Source organism: Chrysemys picta, chromosome 16, assembly GCF_011386835.1.
Source record: "Chrysemys picta bellii isolate R12L10 chromosome 16, ASM1138683v2, whole genome shotgun sequence".
In the NCBI taxonomy this organism is placed as follows: Eukaryota; Metazoa; Chordata; order Testudines; family Emydidae; genus Chrysemys; species Chrysemys picta.
The window spans coordinates 304,903-323,931 of NC_088806.1; the positions used below are offsets into that span (position 1 = coordinate 304,903).

The following is a 19,029-nucleotide window of genomic DNA, read 5'->3' on the forward strand; positions in this document are numbered from 1 at the left end:
TCCAGTCCCCTGCCCGCATGGCAGGACCAAATACTGTCTAGACCATCCCTGATAGACATTTATCTAACCTACTCTTAAATATCTCCAGAGACGGAGATTCCACAACCTCCCTAGGCAATTTGTTCCAGTGTTTAACCACCCTGACAGTTAGGAACTTTTTCCTAATGTCCAACCTAGACCTCCCTTGCTGCAGTTTAAACCCATTGTTTCTGGTTCTATCCTTAGAGGCTAAGGTGAACAAGTTCTCTCCCTCCTCCTTATGACACCCTTTTAGATACCTGTAAACTGCTATCATGTCCCCTCTCAGTCTTCTCTTTTCCAAACTAAACAAACCCAATTCTTTCAGCCTTCCTTCATAGGTCATGTTCTCAAGACCTTTAATCATTCTTGTTGCTCTTCTTTGGACCCTTTCCAATTTCTCCACATCTTTTTTAAAATGCGGCGCCCAGAACTGGACACAATACTCCAGCTGAGGCCTAACCAGAGCAGAGTAGAGCGGAAGAATGACTTCTCGTGTCTTGCTCACAACACACCTGTTAATACATCCCAGAATCAGGTTTGCTTTTTTTGCAACAGCATCACACTGTTGACTCATATTTAGCTTGTGGTCCACTATAACCCCTAGATCCCTTTCTGCCGTACTCCTACCTAGACAGTCTTTTCCCATTCTGTATGTGTGAAATTGATTTTTCCTTCCTAAGTGGAGCACTTTGCATTTGTCTTTGTTAAACTTCATCCTGTTTAACTCAGACCATTTCTCCAATTTGTCCAGATCATTTTGAATTATGACCCTGTCCTCCAAAGTAGTTGCAATCCCTCCCAGTTTGGTATCATCCGCAAACTTAATAAGCGTACTTTCTATGCCAATATCTAAGTCGTTGATGAAGATATTGAACAGAGCCGGTCCCAAAACAGACCCCTGCGGTACCCCACTCGTTACGCCTTTCCAGCAGGATTGGGAACCATTAATAACAACTCTCTGAGTACGGTTATCCAGCCAGTTATGCACCCACCTTATAGTAGCCCCATCTAAATTGTATTTGCCTAGTTTATCGATAAGAATATCATGCGAGACCGTATCAAATGCCTTACTAAAGTCTAGGTATACCACATCCACCGCTTCACCCTTATCCACAAGGCTCGTTATCCTATCAAAGAAAGCTATCAGATTGGTTTGACACGATTTGCTTAACCACCCTGACAGCTAGGAAGGGCTTCCTCATGTTTTACCTAAACCACCCTTGCTGCAGCTTCAGCCCTTTGCTTGTTGAGAACAATTCATCACCCACCTCTTTAGAACAACCTTTTACGTATTTGAAAACTGTTTTCACGTCCCACCCCCTCAGTCTTCCCTTCTCCAGACTAAACAAACCCATTTTTTTCAACCTTGCCTCGCAGCTTGTGTTTTCTAGACCTTTCCTCATTTTTGTTGCAGAAAGTCCCGAGGAGAGCAATCTGTCCACATCTTTCCTGAAGTGTGGTGCCCAGAACTGGACTAAACTCCAGTTTAGGCCTCATCAGTGCTGAGTGGAGCTTATATCACTCCTGCTAATGCAACCCAGAATGATGTTCACTTTTTTTGGCAGCAATATCACATTTTTGCTCATTTATTTTGGGATCCACCTCAACCCCCAGAGGTTGCCTCAAGCACTCCTTCCTAGGCACTCACACTCCCATTTTGTATTTGTGCAGTTGATTATTCCTCCCTCGGGGTAGAAATTTGCATTTGTCCTTGCTGAATTTCACCCCATTTGTTTCAGACCATTACTCCTGTTTGTTCATTTGGAAGTCTAAACCTTGCAACCTGCTTGGTACCATCCGCAAGCTGTGTAGGTGTGCGCTCTATGCCATTACCCAGTGCTAACTCCTAACCCACCGCTCTCCAGCTTTCCCCAACACTGTCCCCACACCGGTGATCCTCCAGTGCTCCCCCCCTCCCCGCCTGCTCCCAGACAGCCTGTACAGTGCTCTGCGCCCCACTCACAGGACATCTGGCGCCCCGGAGGCTGGCAGGGAGCCCATCTCCGCATCCCCCTGCGCCACAGAGGGGCTGGAGCTGGTCCACGTGCCCTGCGGCTGCGCCAGGGAAGAACTGGAGCTGCATGGGGAGTTGAGAAGGCGGGAGGATTTCCGCAGTAACATGGCAGGAGGGAGCGGGGCCTGGATCCCGGAGCAGCCTGTGGGAAGAGCACAGCACATGTGATGGGATAGCGGGGAGAACGGGGCCTCCCCAAAGGCCAACAAGGGGAAACCACCTGCAGGGTCACCCACCCCGGATCTACATACAACCCCATGGAGATGGGTCCTGAGCCAGCCCAGCCGCAGGGACCTGGCCCGGGGGAGTCACCCCCCCCACCCCTCCTCCCGCCCCAGAGAGTCCCCTCCCCCCTAGCCCCACCCCGGGGGAGTCACCCCCCACCCCTCCTCCCGCCCCAGAGAGTCCCCTCCCCCCTAGCCCCACCCCGGGGGAGTCACCCCCCCGCCAAGCCCCACCTCGGGGGAGTCACCCCTTCCCCTCCCCCCACAGGGACCCACCCCGGATCTACATACACCCCCGTGGAGACGGGCCCTGAGCCAGCCCACCTGCAGGGACCGGGCCCAGGGGAGACACCCCCCACCCCTCCTCCCGCCCCAGAGAGTCCCCTCCCCCCTAGCCCCACCCCAGGGGAGTCACCCCTTCCCCTCCCCCCACAGGGGCCCACCCCGAATCTACATACACCCCCGTGGAGATGGGCCCTGAGCCAGCCCAGCCGCAGGGACCGGGCCCGGGGGAGTCACCCCCCACCCCTCCTCCCGCCCCAGAGAGTCCCCTCCCCCCCCGAGCCCCACCCCGGGGGAGTCACCCCCCACCCCTCCTCCCGCCCCAGAGAGTCCCCTCCCCCCCTGAGCCCCACCCCGGGGGAGTCACCCCCCTGCCGAGCCCCGCCCCGGGACTCCCCCCCCCAGGGACCCACCCCGGATCTACATACACCCCCATGGAGACGGGCCCTGAGCCAGCCCAGCCGCAGGGACCGGGCCCGGGGGAGTCACCCCCCACCCCTCCTCCTGCCCCAGAGAGTCCCCTCCCCCCCGAGCCCCACCTCGGGGGAGTCACCCCTCCCCCTCCCCCCACAGGGGCCCACCCCGGAAATACATACACCCCCGTGGAGACGGGCCCTGAGCCAGCCCAGCCGCCCCGGGAGAGTCTCCCGCCGAGCCCCGCCCTGGGGACTCCCCCCGCGCAAGGATACAGGGGGCGGGGCTGCTCCTCACGGAGACCCCACCCCACCGCACCTCACCTCACGGCCGTTGCAAGGGCCGTTGGGGTGGGGGGGGGTCGCGCGCTTAGAATAAGGGAAGGGGAGTCACGTGGGGTGGAGCCTCGCGCCCCCTTCACCCGCCTAGTCAGCGCGGGCGCGCGCGCCGCTCTAACGGCCGAGTTCTCCGCAGCCTCGGGCCCAGCGCGGGAAACGCTCCGGCCACGCCCCGCACGAGGAGCCCGCCCGCCAACACTGCGCAGGCGCGGAACCGCTTCCCATTCCTTCCCAGCGGCCTAGCCCCGCCTCCTCCCAGCCCGCCCACTCCCGCCGGCCCGGCCCCAACCCCTGAGCGGAGACCACGCCCCCGCCGGCCTCTGACGCGCCCCCCGCCCTCGGGGGAGAAGCCCCGCCTCTCCAGCCAGCTGTGCCCCCAAAAGCCCCACCCCTTCCCCAGGCTCCGCCCCCTGGCAGCTTAGACCCCGCCCCTCAGAGGGTTCCTTGTGAGATAAGCTCCACCCCTTCGCAGATGAGACCCTGCCCCAGAGGAGATAAGCCCCACCCCTTCCCTGACTTCTTTCCTCCCCCCATCTCACAGGAGCCTCCCCCACCCTAGAGGGGGCTGCATCTCTGTGCTGGGCGTGGGGTCCTCCTGCCTCCACACCCCACCCTAAAGGGGCCACGTCCCAGCGGTGGGTCCCCCGTGAACAGCACCTGCACCCCACCCCAGAGTAAGCTGCTACCAGAATGAGAGTCAATAAATTAAATGTTTTATTGTGCGATATAAAATGAAATTAAAAACAACAAAAAAAGACAAAAACCAACACGGAGAAAGTCATCCAAACTTGTTAAAAAGAGGTTCGTTCCCTTAAAAAGCCAGATCAGCGTCTACTGTACATTGTGCTACAAAACCCCTCGTGCCAGGCCCGGGAAAGTCACCCCACGCCCAGCCCGGGGACGCTGCCCCCATGCCAAAGGGGAGCGGCCTGGCTACCCCAGGCCCGGCCCCCCCAACAGGGGCGCTGCGGGGAGCGGGCCAGGAGCTCCCACCCCACTCCCTGCCCTGCTGTAGGGCGGATACTGGGGGGGGGGGGGGGGGGTAGCAAGACCGAGACCCGCTGGGGCTGCTCAGAGCTGGGACCGCAGGGCAGAGCGAGCGGGGGTGAGGGTAAAAGATGTGTATGTTCTGGAAAGAGTAGGAAATAAATCAGTCCTGCCCCCGCTGCCCACCCTATAAAAGATTAACCTGGCCGTTGCCTCATTAAAAAAGAGCCCCCCAAATAAATACACCCTGTAAAAAAAAAAAAAAAAAAAAACATAAAAAAATAAAAGCTCTGTGTGGGGCCCGTGCCCTGCCCCCCCGGGTACATTCGTCCATGCTCGGCCTGGGGCCTAACTAACCTAGCCCCCCTCCCTCCCCTTGGCAATTTCCCCTGGGGGGGGCTGGATAAACCTCACCTCCTAGCCCCCCCAAACCCTCCCCTCCATCCCTCCTCCCCTAATGCTACTTTCCATCTCGCTCTCCACCCCCCCGACCCCCCCCCCCAGTTCCCCAGGCTGGGGGAGCCCCTGGAAGAGACGAGTCCCCCCCCAGCTGCACCCCGAGTGAGGGATCCCCATACATTCGTGGCGCCCGGGGAGTTACTGCCCCAGCAGGGGCAGTGCCAGGGCGGGAAGCAGCAGGAGGGGGAGGGCAGGGCCCCCCCAGGAGGCAGCACGGCTGCTGCTGCCCCCCATGCGGTGGTTCTGCCTGGAGCCCTTGCTGGGCCGGTCCTTGCGGTGCGAACGGGAGTCGGGGGGGCGGGACCCCGAGTGGCTGCTGCCGCCGCCCCCTCCAGCCGGCCAGTCCTCGCTGTACCGCTCGCCCCCTCCTGAGCCACTGCCATCCTCATCTGCAACCAAAGCAAAGGAGGGGGGCGTTAACGACACGGGGGCCCCCCAGCCACGCCTCCCGAGGGGGGTTGCAAGGGCCTGGAGAGGGTGTTTATGGGGGACACCAACCCCCCCTCCCAGCCCTGGACCCCAGGAGAACAGATGACGAGGCACTCGCCGCCCGGGTCCCACCCCCATCACCCATGCGAGCGGGGGGCCAGGAGCAGAGCCCCTCCAGGGAATGCCCCAGCAGCCCCCCCAGCCCCCAGGGGGGCCCCCACCCGCCTCCCAGACTCACAGGTGTCCTGGAAGTCGAGGTCCCGGCCCCCGTAGGCCCCCTGCAGGCGGCTGGTGGCCACCCGCAGCTGCAGGATGTGCTGGCGAGTGAGCAGGTCGGGCCGCCCGATGTCCACCTCCACCTCCGGGTTATTGATCTGATTCACCAGCCCGTCCCCCGTCACATCCGGGAGGTACCTGGGGGGGAGGGGGGGTTCAGAGACAGCTCCACTCCCAGCCAGAGGGGGGGCGGCAGGGGCACCAGCTGTGGGGGGACGCTCCCGGCACCCCAAGCCCTGGCCTCTCCGAGAAGGGAGCGCCGTGGGGCAGGAGCGCTGCCTGTGGGGGAAGCTCCCCCGGTCCTCCCTCATTTTGCCCAGCCAAGCCTGCCCCGGGCGCCCCCTCACCTGCCCCGGGCCTGCCCGTTCCAGCACTTGTCCTCGTCCGTCACGTCAGCCGCCACCTTCCCGTCGCTGCAGAGCGTGTGGGGCAGGGTGACCCAGAACCCCCGCATCAGCCGCAGCTTCTCCTTCACGTCTGTCACCTGGGGGGAAGGGGAGGCGGATGGGATCAGTGCCCACGGGCCAGCTCCCCAGGGTGGGCTGGGGGACATGAGCCCCTACACCCCACCCCGGGGGGGAGTTTTCTGTAATATGCCTCTGAAGCCTGTGCATCCCTCAGTTTCCCTCCGCGCAGGTGTGAAAGGGTTAAGCCTGCTCTTGGGGTGAGTGCCAGTGGCCCCATCTCAAAGGAGAACCCCACAGAGGCGACGGTGACCCCAGGGGACCCCCCAGAGGATGGAGACTGTCCCCCGCCTCTCGGCAGTCTGGGCCCCAGCCCCAAAACCCCACGATAGCAGTCAGCTCTGTGTTTTCAGGGAACCAGGGTGCAGTGTCCAGCCTGTCTGACTCATGAGGGACACCCCCCCGCCCCTCCTTGAACCAAAACCAACCAGAGAAAAGGTTTGCAGACAGCAGTGAAGGGCGGATGGGAGACGCACCTATACCTCTCCTGACAAGGGTGACAAGTTTAAGACATCCCCATTTTCAAACAGAATGGAGAGCAGAGACAACTCCCAATGCCTAATCTGCATGAAATGGGACAGGGATTAGCATAAATAAAGAACAGAGAACCGCAGGAAACTCTGGGACCAGAAAAGCAGGGACGCACTGCATTATGGGAATTTCTGCTCCAGATGTTAATGGACCTACTCCTGCCCACACCCAGCTCAAGAATTATCAGACCAATTCTAGTAATGAATCCTTGATTAATATCCAAAACTCTGCAGCAGCCTAGTTGCATTGGGAGCTCCCTGGGAAAAAACACCACCCATAGCCAAGAGTGATCAGCTCCTAGCCTCTAGCCTAAAGAAAACCCTGGCGTCATCAGTTTACCCATAAACAAACCAAGTGTTCTCCCTTGAACCATTGTTGTTTCCCTACAAAAACCCCTACCTGTGCCCAAGTCAGGGTTCTGATGCTTAGATCCAAGCTCTGCATCAGTTCCACTGGGACTCCATCTTCTCCTGACGGATCGTGCTGGGGGCTCTGCCGGTCTCCGCCGGTCTCCCTGAGCTACCACCATCACCTTGGAACCCCAACCAGTTCAAGCCTCATGGAGAGGGTAAAACCCCCCTTCTTTCTCTCTCTCTCTTTTCCTTTCTATCTTAGGCATTAACCTTGAATAATGTATGTTATGTTGGTTTAGCTCTCCTTGTGTAGTGATCACTAGTATTCAATAAATAACTTTGTCATAGAAATTCCTGTCCAACTTGTATGGTTAAGCTGGTTAGAATCATAGAATATCAGGGTTGGAAGGGACCTCAAGAGGTCATCTAGTCCAACCCCCTGCTCAAAGCAGGACCAATTCCCAGCTAAATCATCCCAGCCAGGGCTTTGTCAAGCCGGGCCTTAAAAACCTCCAACGAAGGAGACTCCACTACCTCCCTAGGTAACGCATTCCAGTGTTTCACCACCCTCCTAGTGAAATAGTTTTTCCTGATATCCAACCTGGACCTCCCCCACTGCAACTTGAGACCATTGCTCCTTGTTCTGTCATCTGCCACCACTGAGAACAGCCAAGCTCCATCCTCTTTGGAACCCCCCTTTAGGTAGTTGAAGGCTGCTATCAAATCCCCCCTCATTCTTCTCTTCTGCAGACTAAACAATCCCAGTTCCCTCAGCCTCTCCTCATAAGTCATGTGCTCCAGACCCTAATCATTTTAGTTGCTTCCCTCTCTCTGGCTGAACTTTACTCTTTTGTGATTTTAGCTTCCCCCATATACTCTACAGCAACGCTTCTTTTACCTAAGCTAAAGATCCCTGCAGCGCCCAAAATCCTGTAGGGTTTGCTCATCAAGTTGGGGGTTACTACCGGTGCAATTGTGATGCGAGAGTGGGGATAGGGACGTGCTGAAACTGGGACGCATAAGGGGTCAGCTTGAAATTGCAGATTGACCCAGTCCACTCAGATTGCTCTGTGTGTGTGTGTGCGCGAGGGAGGGTGGTGTGTGTGTGTGTGTGTGTGTGTGTGTGTGTAACACCCGGGAAGGGCACTCCTCCTTAGCGGCTGGCTCAGTGGGGCAGACCTCACGGGGGGAGGGGGCTCGGGTACGCTGCGGGGGGGGGGAGGGGCGGCGCCACGGGGGGTCCGTACCAGTCGGTCCAGGTTGGTCCCCGCAGCCGTGGTGGGCTTCTCCTCGGGCGGGTAGGTGCGGAAGCGACGCTTGGTCTCATCCCGGGCGGCGCGGCGGGATCGGGCGGGCGCCGGGCGCGGTGTCCCGCAGCCCTGAAACACCTGGTGGGGGCAGGGGGAGAGATGGGGTGCTGGGGCCAGCTCAGAGCCGGCCAGACCCCCCCCCCCCAGCGCTGCAAGCTTCCCCCCAGCAGTGCCCCCGCCCCCAGCATTGTGAGCTTCCCCCTGGCAGTGCCCCCCGCCGCAAGCTTCCCCCCGGCAGTGCCCCCGCCCCCCCCGCCACAAGCTTCCCCCCGGCAGTGCCCCCACCCCCAGCGTTGCGAGCTACCCCCAGCAGTGCGAGCCCCCGACCTTGGCCGAGGTCTGCACCCCGTTCTCCTGCAGGTACATGATCCCCTCTGAGATCTTCACCCCGATGGAGTCGGCCGCCAGCTCCACGTTGAAGGGCCCCTCCAGCCGCTCGGCCACCTGGATCAGAGCATCTGGGGGGTAGGGGGGGGCTGAGTTACACCATGGGGAAGGGGGAGCCCCCCCAGAGATCCCCTGTGGGGCTCACAGCCCCCCGCCAGTGCAGCTCCATGGGGGGCACACACAAGCCGGTAGCGGGGGCAAAGCCCAGGCGGGGAGAGTCCGCTGAGTAGACTCCCTCCCCCCCTTACCCCCATGCCCCCCACCCAGCTCCCCCCCAGCACCCCGGGGTCTCACCGAGGAAGCGGTTCCACTCGGGGTCCAGCTCAGCCGGGCGGGCCAGGCAGCCCTTCATGACGTTGAGGCAGAAGGCGTTGCAGGGTTTGAGGGCCGGGGTCCCGCGGCACAGGGGACAGGAGGACATGCGCATGGCAGCCCGCAGGCACTCCCCGCTGGGGGGCAGCTGGGGGGACACGGGGGTCAGAGAGGGGACCCCCCAATACACTGCACTGGGGGGACACGGGGGCAGAGGGGACCCACCCCCTCCATACACTGCACAGGGGGGGAGACACAGGGGCAAAGAGGGGACCCCCCATACACTGCACTGGGGGCACATGGGGAGCAGAGAGGGGACCCCCCCATACACTGCCCTGGGGGGACACGGGGGGCAGAGGGGACCCGCCCCCGCGGCCGGCATTCCCTGCTGGGGACCCCAGTGGTGTCGATGGGGGAGCCCCAAGTGGCCCCTCAGGCTCTGTGGGGTGGGAGAGGAAAATCTAGTGGGTCCCCAGGCTCTGGGTTGACTCCAAAGGGCAGCCAAAGGGACAGAGAGAGACCTCCCCCAGCGTCCCCACCCCTCTGCCGCCCCCTACCCCACAGCCCCCTGCCCCCCCAATGTCCCCCCTGCATCCCTACCCAACAGCCCCTCTGCCCCCGCCATCTCTCCCACCAAGGCCCCTCTGCTCCCCCATGCCTCCTCTGGCCCCCACCTCCCCCCACAGCCTATCTGCCCCCCAGCTCCCTCATGCCAACCCCACAGCCCCCCGCCTCCCCCTGCAGGCCCACCCCCCACACACACACCCCCCGCCCCTCTGCCCCCCCCCCCCCCCACACACACACACACCTCCCCACACTCACTTTGGAGGCCTTGGCGACCACATCACGCCCGGTGGCCAGTCCCTGCACGAAGGCCCGAGCTGCCACGAACGCCCGCGTCACCTGGGGGAGACAGGAGGAGTGAGGGGAACACCCTGAGGCCCCCAAAACTCCCAGCTCCCCCAGAGATCCCCCCAGCCCAGAGCCCCGAGTCCCCTGGCCACACCCCAGAGCCCCCAGCCCCCCTGAGACCTCCCCAGTGCCCTGGCCACACCCCAGAGCCCCCAGCCCCCCCAGTCCCCCAGCCACACCCCAGAGCCCCCAGCCCCCCAGTCCCCTGGCCACACCCTAGAGCCCCCAGCCCCCCAGAGACCTCTCCAGTGCCCTGGCCACACCCCAGAGCCCCCAGCCCCCCATAGCCCCCAGCCCCCCAGAGACCTCCCCAGTGCCCTGGCCACACCCCAGAGCCCCCACCCCGCCGGAGACCTCCCCAGTCCCCTGGCCACACCCCAGAGCCCCCAGCCTCCCGGAGACCTCCCCAGTGCCCTGGCCACACCCCAGAGCCCCCAGCCACCCGGAGACCTCCCCAGTCCCCTGGCCACACCCCAGAGCCCCCAGCCCCCCCAGTCCCCCAGCCACACCCCAGAGCCCCCAGTCCCCTGGCCACACCCTAGAGCCCCCAGCCCCCAGAGACCTCCCCAGTGCCCTGGCCACACCCCAGAGCCCCCAGCCCCCCATAGCCCCCAGCCCCCCAGAGACCTCCCCAGTGCCCTGGCCACACCCCAGAGCCTCCAGTCCCCCAGCCACACCCCAGAGCCCCCAGCCACACCCCAGAGCCCTCACCCTGCCGAAGACCTCCCCAGTGCCCTGGCCACACCCCGGAGCCCCCAGCCCAGAGCCCCCAGCCCTGGCATGGGGAGCTGTGAGAGGACACCCAGGGTCTCCCCTGGCTCAGCCCCCTGGGCCCCAGGTAGCCCCCAGCCCCAGCCCCACAGGCCGCAGCGCTGGGCCCAGCCCGGGGGTGGGGGGATGCGGAGTCTCACCTGCAGGCGCAGCTTGCGGGGCACGTCCCCGAAGGGCCGCAGTGCCTCCCCCTGACGCGCCACGCACTCCAGGTACTCGGCGGGGAACTGGTACTGGGGGTTGAGCAGGGGCAGCATCCGCTCCAGCAGCCGGGCCCAGAACTCACCCAGCGCCTCGTCCAGGCTGAGCCGGGCGCCCTGCTGGTGCCGCCGCAGCTCGGCGAAGAGCCCCTGGAAGAGCCGTGCGTTCTGGGCGTACAGGCGGCCATAGGTCTGCGTGAACATGGCCTGCAGCCCCCGCTCGGCCGCTGCCAGCAGCTCCCGGAAAAACTCTGCACGGGGGGTGGGGGGAGGGAACGGGGAAAAACCCCAGGAGATGTCAGGCAGATTGAGGGGACCCTCAGCCCCTGCCCCCCCGTACACGTCTCCCGGTCCCTGTCCCCATCGCGGTGGGGGCTGGTGGGTCACAGCGGGGGGGGAACCAGGACGCCTGGGTTCTCACCCTCGAAGTGGCGGTGGCGCGAGGCTCTGGGAGGGGTGTGGGGGCTGGTGGGTCAGAGCGGGGAGGGGGGGCGGGAGCCAGGACGCCTGGGTTCTCACCCTCAAAGCGGCGGTGGCGCGAGGCTCTGGTAGGGGTCTGGGGGCTGGTGGGTCAGAGCGGGGTGGGGGCTGGTGGGTCAGAGCGGGGGGGGGAGCCAGGACGCCTGGGTTCTCACCCTCAAAGCGGCGGTGGCGCGAGGCTCTGGGAGGGGTGTGGGGGCTGGTGGGTCACAGCGGGGGAGGCTGGGGGGTTAGAGTGGGGGGGGGTGTGCCAGGACGCCTGGGTTCTCACCCTCGAAGCGGCGGTGGCGCCAGGCCAGGGTGCTGGACAGGAAACTGGCCCCGTCCTCCACCAGGGCCCGGAAGTCCCTGTCGCTCTGCAGGCTGAGCTGTTCCTCCATCTCGCTGGAGCAGCAGGTGTAGTCCTGGGGGCAGATCCGCAGGTGCTCCCCTGAGGGGGGGGGGCAGAGAAAGCCACCACCAGTCAGTGCCTGGCCATGAGGGGCCCTCAGCTCACCCCACCCGCACAGAAGGGGGGAGGGGCAGTATACACAGACCATCTCTCTCCCCCCCCCATGCCCAGACAACTACAGCTGTCCCCAGCCCCCCCCCCCAACCATCTGATCCCCGCGCCCAGGCCTTGGGGGGGGGGGGGGGGGAGGGAACCAGTGTCAGATGCTTGGGAGTGCAGGGGGTAGCTGGGGGGTGGGATTTAGCTCATATGGGGGCTACAGGCTTGTCCCCCTGACAGACCTGCCCGGGGGGGGGCTGCTGCCCCTCCAACAGGGGGTGTTTACTCCCTGGCTGGAGGAGGAATTGGGGTAGGGGCTCAAGCCCCAATGGGAGCAGGATGGAGGGTGCCCCCCCCTACCCGACATGAGCCCAGGGGGAGCAGAGACGGGGGTGCGGTGGGGAGGGGGCAGGGGGTCCCATGTGGAGTGCATTAGGGAAGATGCAGGGGGAGCCCGGGGAGCACATGGGATGAACTGGCTGTAGGATGGGGGTGCAAAGAGGAGGGTGAGTGGGAAGGTCGGGGGGGTGCAGTGGGGGGCCCCCACGAATGGGGTGCAAGGCAGGGGGTTGCAACGGGGATGGTGCAGGGGAGAGGTACAGGGGGACCCCAGGAGGTGCCCTGGCTGCAGGATGGGGATGCAAAGGGGATGGTGAGTGGGGAGTGCAGTAGGGGGCCCCCCCATAAATGGGATGCAGGGCAGAGGATTGCAACAGGGATGGTGCAGGGGGTAGGTACTGGGGGGGATAGGGGGATCCCAGGGGTGTATTAGCTGCAGGGTGCAATGAGGAAGGTGCAGGGGGACCCCAGGGGCGGCTATGGGGGGTCCCATGCACAGGGTGCAGGGCAGGGGGTTGAAACGGGGATGGTGCAGGGAATAGGTACAGGGGGACCCCAAGGGGTGCACTGGCTGCAGGGTGGGGGATGCAATGAGGAAGGCACAGCCGGCGACACAGGGAGGCTGCTGGGCGGGCCACAGGGAGGGTGCACTGGGTGCAGATGCAATGAAGAGGGCACAGGGAGACCCCAAGGAGGCTGCTGGGGGGGACCCCAGAGGGTACTTGCTGCACAGGAGTGTAGGGTGGGGGGGGTGCAAAAGGGAGGCTGCGGGGAGGGTGCACTGGCTGCAGGGGATCCCGGGGGGGAAAGGCTGGGGGGATGCATTGGGTGCAAGGTGGGGGGTACATTGGATACAAGATGGGGGCACAGGGTGCAGGATGGGGGGGTGCATTAGGTGCAGGCTAGGGGGGCACAGGGGGCAGGGTGGGGGGTGCATTGTGTGCAGACTGGGGGGGCACAGGGTGCAGAGTGGGAGAGTGCATTAGGTGCAGGCTGGGGGGTGCATTGGGTGCAGGCTGGGGGGGACAGGGTGCAGAGTGGGGGAGTGCATTTGGTGCAGGCTGGGGGGTGCATTGGGTGCAGGCTGGGGGGTGCATTGGGTGCAGGCTGGGGGGGACAGGGTGCACAGGCTGGGGGGTGCATTGGGTGCAAGGTGGGGGTGCATTGGGTGCAGGCTGGGGTGGGCACAGGGTGCAGAGTGGGGGAGTGCATTTGGTGCAGACTGGGGGGGGGACAGGGTGCACAGGCTGGGGGGCGCATTGGGTGCAAGGTGGGGGGCGCATTAGGGGCAGGCTGGGGGGGGGCGCATTAGGGGCAGGCTGGGGGGGCACAGGGGGGGTGCATTGGCTGCAGGCTCCCCCTCCCTTACCCGAGATGAGGGCTGGGGGCACCGCGCCCGGCCCCAGCCCCCGCGCGCCCAGCGCCCGTCGCGCCTCGGCGCAGCCCCGCGCCCCCGCGGCCGCCCCCGGCCCCGCCGCCCCCAGCAGCAGCAGCAGCAGCAGCGGCGGCAGCAGCGACGGCGCGGCCCGGCCCGGCGCCGGCCCCATAGCGCGAGGTGAAGGGCCCCGCGGGCGGGGGAAGAGCGGCCCGGCCCGGGGAGGGCGGCGCGCGGCGGCGGCGAGGCGGCCCGGCCCGGAGAAAAACGGAGCCGCCGCGTCCCCCGCCGAGCCCGGACCCGGCGCAGGCAGCCGCCGAGACAATGGGAGCGCGAGCGGCCGGGGCGTCCGCGGGGCCCTAGCGCCCGCCTACTTCCTGGGGGCGGGGCCCCGCTAGCCCCGCCCTACCCCCCGCTTCCGGGGTGCCCCTCACTCCCCCCAGCTCTGGGTTCCCTCCCCTCCCCAGCCCTGCCGGTGCCCCTCACTCCCGACCCGCAGCCCAGCTGCACATTCGGGCATTAGGACCCGGGAACTGCCCGGACAGGCTGCAGGGTGATGGGAGGGGGAATGTGGGGGAGACCAGGGCGGGGTCTCTTCCCATCAATCCCTCTCCCCTTTATCTGCCTGCTCCTGTCCAGCTCCAGCCAGCCGTACACCCCCGTCTCTCCATCCCCCTCCTCTATCCCTCCACGCCCCCCTATCCCCCATACCCCCTCCTCTATCCCCCCCACACCCCTATCCCCCCATACCCCTCTCTATCCCCCCCACACCCCTATCCCCCCATACTCCCTCCTCTATCCCCCCCCACACCCCTATCCCCCATACCCCCTCCTCTATCCCCCCACACACCCCTATCCCCCATACCCCCTCCTCTATCCCCCCATACCCCTCTCTATCCCTCCACACCCCTCTCTAACCCTCCATGCCCCCCTCACCTATCCCTCTACACACCCCTATCCCCCCATATCCCTCTCTATCCCTCCACACACCCCTATCCCCCCATGCCCCCTCCTCTATCCCTCCACACCCCTATCCCCCCATACCCCTCTCTAACCCTCCATGCCCCCCTCGCCTATCCCCCCACACTCCTATCCCCCCATACCCCTCTCTATCCCTCCACGCCCCCCATACCCCTCTCTAATCCTCCATGCCCCCCTCGCCTATCCCCCCCACACCCCTATCCCCCATACCCCCTCCTCTATCCCCCCACACCCCTCTCTATCCCTCCACGCCCCCCCATACTCCTCTCTAACCCTCCATGCCCCCCTCACCTATCCCTCTACACACCCCTATCCTTCCATATTCCTCCATGCCCCCCTCTAGCTTTCCATATCCCCCTTCTCTATTCCTCCATACCCCTCCTCTATCCCTCCACACCCCCCTCTATCCCTCCACACACCCCTATCCCCCCATACCCCCTCCTCTATCCCCCCACACCCCTATCCCTCCATACCCCTCTCTATCCCTCCATACCCCTCTCTAACCCTCCATGCCCCCCTCGCCTATCCCTCTACACACCCCTCTAGCTCTCCATACCCCCCATGCCCCTCCTCTATCCCTCCACACACCCCTATCCCTGCATACCCCTCCTCTATCCCTCCACACACCCCTATCCCTGCATACCCCTCCTCTATTCCTCCACATCGCTCGCTAGCCCTCCATACCCCCCATCGCCCTCCTCTATTTCTCCATACCCCCATCCCTCCAAACCCCCTCGCCTATCCCTCCACACACCCCTATTCCTCCATCCCCCTCCTCTATCCCTCTACACACCCCTATCCTTCCATATGCCTCCACGCCCCCCCTCTAGCTCTCCATACCCTCCATTCCCCTCCTCTATCCCTCCACACACCCCTATCCTTCCGTATCCCTCCTCTATCCCTCCACACACCCCTCTATCCCTCTATCCCCCCATGCCCCCTCCTCTATCCCTCCATGCCCCCCATACCCCTCTCTAACCCTCTATGCCCCCCTCGCCTATCCCTCTACACACCCCTATCCTTCCATATCCCTCCACGCCCCCCTCTATTCCTCCATCCCCCATCCCCCTTCTCTATTCCTCCATACCCCCATCCCTCCATCCCCCTCCTCTATCCCTCCACACACCCCTATCCTTCCATATCTCTCCTCTATTCCTCCACGCCCCCCTCTAGCTCTCCATACCCCCCTCGCCTATCCCTCCATACCCCCATCCCCCTCCTCTATTCCTCCATACCCCCATCCCTCAAAACCCCCTCCTCTATCCCTCCACACACCCCTATCCCTCCATACCCCCATCCCTCCATCCCCCTCCTCTATCCCTCCACACACCCCTATCCCTCCACGCCCCCCATACCCCTCTCTAACCCTCCATGCCCCCCTCGCCTATCCCTCTACACCCCCCTATTCTTCCATATCCCTCTTCTATCCCTCCACGCCCCCTCTAGCTCTCCATACCCCCCATCCCCCTTCTCTATTCCTCCATCCCCCTCTTCTATCCCTCCACACACCCCTATCCCCCCATACCCTCCTCTATTCCTCCACAACGCTTGCTAGCCCTCCATGCCCCCCTCGCCTATCCCTCCACACACCCCTATCCCTCCATACCCCCTCCTCTATCCCTCACACACACACTCTAGTCCTCCATACCCCCCTCTATGCCTCCATACCCCCCTCTAGCCCTCCACACACACACCATCCCTCCATACCCCCATCCCCCTCCTCTAGCCCTCCATACCCCCATCCCTCCAAACCCCCCATCCCTCCATCCCCCTCCTCTATCCCTCCACACATCCCTATCCCTCCATACCCCCATGCCCCTCCTCTATTCCTCCATACCCCCATCCCTTCATACCCCTCCATACCCCCCCATCCCTTCATACCCCTCCTCTATCCCTCCATACCCCCCCATCCCTTCATACCCCTCCTCTATCCCTCCATACCCCCTATCCCTCCATCCCCCCCTCTATCCCTCCACACACCCCATCCCTCCATACCCCCCTCTAGCCCTCCACACACCCCATCCCTCCATACCCCCCTCTAGCTCTCCATGCCCCCATCCCTCTATACCCCCATCACCTATCCCTCCATTCCTCCCATCCCTCCACCCCCCTCCTCTATCCCTCCACACACCCCTATCCCTCCATACCCCCATCCCCCTCCTCTATTCCTCCATACCCCATCCCTCCACACACCCCCATCCCTCCATACCCCCCATCCCTCCACACACCCCTATCCCTCCATACCCCCATCCCTCCATCCGCCTCCTCTATCCCTCCACACACCCCTATCCCTCCATACCCCCTCCTCTATCCCTCCACGCCCCCCTCTAGCTCTCCATACCCCCCTCGCCTATCCCTCCATACCCTCCATCCCCCTCCTCTATTCCTCCAAACCCCCTCCTCTATCCCTCCACACACCCCCATCCCTCCATCCCCCTCCTCTATCCCTCCACACACCCCTATCCCTCCATACCCCCATCCCCCTCCTCTATTCCTCCATACCTCCATCCCTCCAAACCCCCTCCTCTATCCCTCCACACACCCCTATTCCTCCATCCCCCTCCTCTATCCCTCCACGCCCCCCTCTAGCTCTCCATACCCCCCTCGCCTATCCCTCCATACCCTCCATCCCCCTCCTCTATTCCTCCAAACCTCCTCCTCTATCCCTCCACACACCCCTATCCCTCTATACCCCCCCATCCCTCCATCCCCCTCCTCTATCCCTCCACACACCCCTATCCCTCTATACCCCCCCATCCCTCCATCCCCCTCCTCTATCCCTCCACACACCCCTATCCCTCCATACCCCCATCCCCCTCCTCTATTCCTCCATACCCCCATCCCTCCAAACCCCCTCCTCTATCCCTCCACACACCCCTATCCCCCCATACCCCCATCCCTCCATGCCCCCCTCTAGCCCTCCACACACCCCATCCCTCCATACCCCCTCCTCTAGCCCTCCATACCCCTCTCCTGTTAGAGAGCTTATTCCTTCACTCTCACACTTCCCTGGTCCTTCTCGCATGAACAGAGAGCAACAAGACCTGAAGTCCGAAGGTGCGAACAATTCGATGTTTATTGGGGTGAACTTCCAGCAAGCTTAAATCTAAGTTCCTTTTTCCTTATTTTCGAATCCCAACTCACTTCCTGTTTGCCCCTAATTTATATAGTAATATTCTTAGCTATACCTTAACCAATCAGTCTACTAAAATTATCTAACCAATCCTAACATATTGTAAGATGATTAGCTAACCAATTATATCCCACCACCTTAAGTAGTTTACACCCAGCAAAATTAATTAAACAGCAGCCAGAAACAATCACAGAACCAGACAGAGACCATGCAAATAAACATACAAAATAATACAGAAGTGAGGATTTCAAACTACATCTGTACAGACATAAGCCTTTTCCAGCTGTGTCTATTGACAAATGAAAGGTTTCAGAGTAGCAGCCGTGTTAGTCTGTATCCGCAAAAAGAAGAACAGGAGGACTTGTGGCACCTTAGAGACTAACAAATGCTTATGCTCTAATAAATTTGTTAGTCTCTAAGGTGCCACAAGTCCTCCTGTTCTTCTTTTTATTGACAAATGAGTTCTTACCAGACAGAAAACTGTCAACCTAAGTTTCCTTTTATATCTTCTAGGCTCTTTCCTTTCTCTGGAGGTGACAGGAATAACAGGACAAGATTGTATTCCTATCAGCCCAATAGCACCTTATTTCCATGTGACTGGTTTGGGATGTGAGGATGTGACCGTTGACTTACCAGTTTATGGCTGGCCTCTGCTGCTTCGCCGAAGGCCTTCGTCTAAGAACAGGGCCTCAGACTGTCACAGTGAGCGAAGGCCCTTACACCGTCAGACAGTGATTTTGATTCTTTCTTTTATACCTCTATAACTAGCTAAGTGATAAGAATACACCGACATTCTTAAAGTCTAGGCCTTTACAGACAGGCCTGAATATCTATATCCTAACACCACCTCCATACCCCCCTCTAGCCCTCCATACACTCCCTATCCCTCCATAACCCTCCTCTATCCCTCCATCCCCCCCTCCTCTATCCCTCCATACCACTCCTCTATCTCTCCACACACCCCTATCCCTCCATACCCCTCCTCTATCCCTCCATCCCCCCCATCTCTCCACACACCCCTATCCGTCCATACCCTCCTCCTCTATCCCTCCATGCCCCCATCCCTCCATACCCCCCTCTAGCCTTCCATACACCCCCCATTCCTCTATACCCCTCCTCTATCCCTCCATACACCCCTATCCTTCCATACCCCCTGTTGTCAGTAGCTACCGGTGTGGTGCTCTGCTCTTGTTTGATGATGATACCAGTCGGCTGCGTGCGTGTTCCCTCTGTGTGCTGCCCCGGCTCTGCACAGGTAGCTGTCACAGCAAACCCCGAGAGACACCCCCCCCCCCAAAGACCACAGACTCTAGTAAGGTACGAAGGCACCCGGCCAGGTTTATTGTCAAACGAAGCACAGTAAGAGTTCCCCGTAGACTCTACGAGACATACTACGAATTGGTGCCCCCGGCAATGGATCGGCTCAGTCAGTGGCGGGACTTTCCACTGCCTCCTAGGCCAGACAAAGATGCGCACTCCGGGACCTACTTTGATACAGTTACAGGACAGATTACTCATCCCTACTGACGTATTGAAGTGCAGCCCCG

The 19,029-nt window shown here is 62.1% G+C and overlaps 2 protein-coding genes across 27 annotated transcripts in view; both read right to left on the reverse strand.

Moving 5' to 3' along the window:
- The window catches only part of STAG3 (STAG3 cohesin complex component), a 42,486-nt gene extending 38,950 nt beyond the window's left edge, over positions 1 to 3,536 (reverse strand). For 16 of the 26 annotated variants that reach the window (XM_065570586.1, XM_065570585.1, XM_065570571.1 and 13 more), the window contains exons 1-2: positions 3,381 to 3,536; positions 1,985 to 2,177 (exon numbers count right to left, since the gene is read on the reverse strand). In XM_065570586.1, coding sequence (XP_065426658.1) covers positions 1,985 to 2,104 — 120 coding nt within the window. In that variant the 5' untranslated portion in view covers positions 2,105 to 2,177; positions 3,381 to 3,536. Of the gene's footprint in view, positions 1 to 1,984; positions 2,178 to 2,550; positions 2,577 to 2,717; positions 2,786 to 3,278 lie in introns of those variants that run through there. The other 10 variants (XM_065570573.1, XM_065570564.1, XM_065570576.1 and 7 more) reach the window with 6 other exon arrangements.
- Positions 3,537 to 3,990: 454 nt separating this feature from the next.
- GPC2 (glypican 2) lies at positions 3,991 to 13,730 on the reverse strand. Its single transcript, XM_065569236.1, has 10 exons — positions 13,363 to 13,730; positions 11,436 to 11,594; positions 10,625 to 10,935; positions 9,624 to 9,704; positions 8,784 to 8,949; positions 8,430 to 8,560; positions 8,040 to 8,180; positions 5,792 to 5,928; positions 5,407 to 5,582; positions 3,991 to 5,128 (listed from the first exon to the last, which is right to left on the reverse strand). Exons 1-10 carry the CDS (start codon positions 13,538 to 13,540, stop codon positions 4,878 to 4,880), a joined length of 1,731 nt encoding a protein of 576 aa, XP_065425308.1. The 5' UTR covers positions 13,541 to 13,730; the 3' UTR covers positions 3,991 to 4,877.
- Positions 13,731 to 19,029: the final 5,299 nt, after the last annotated feature.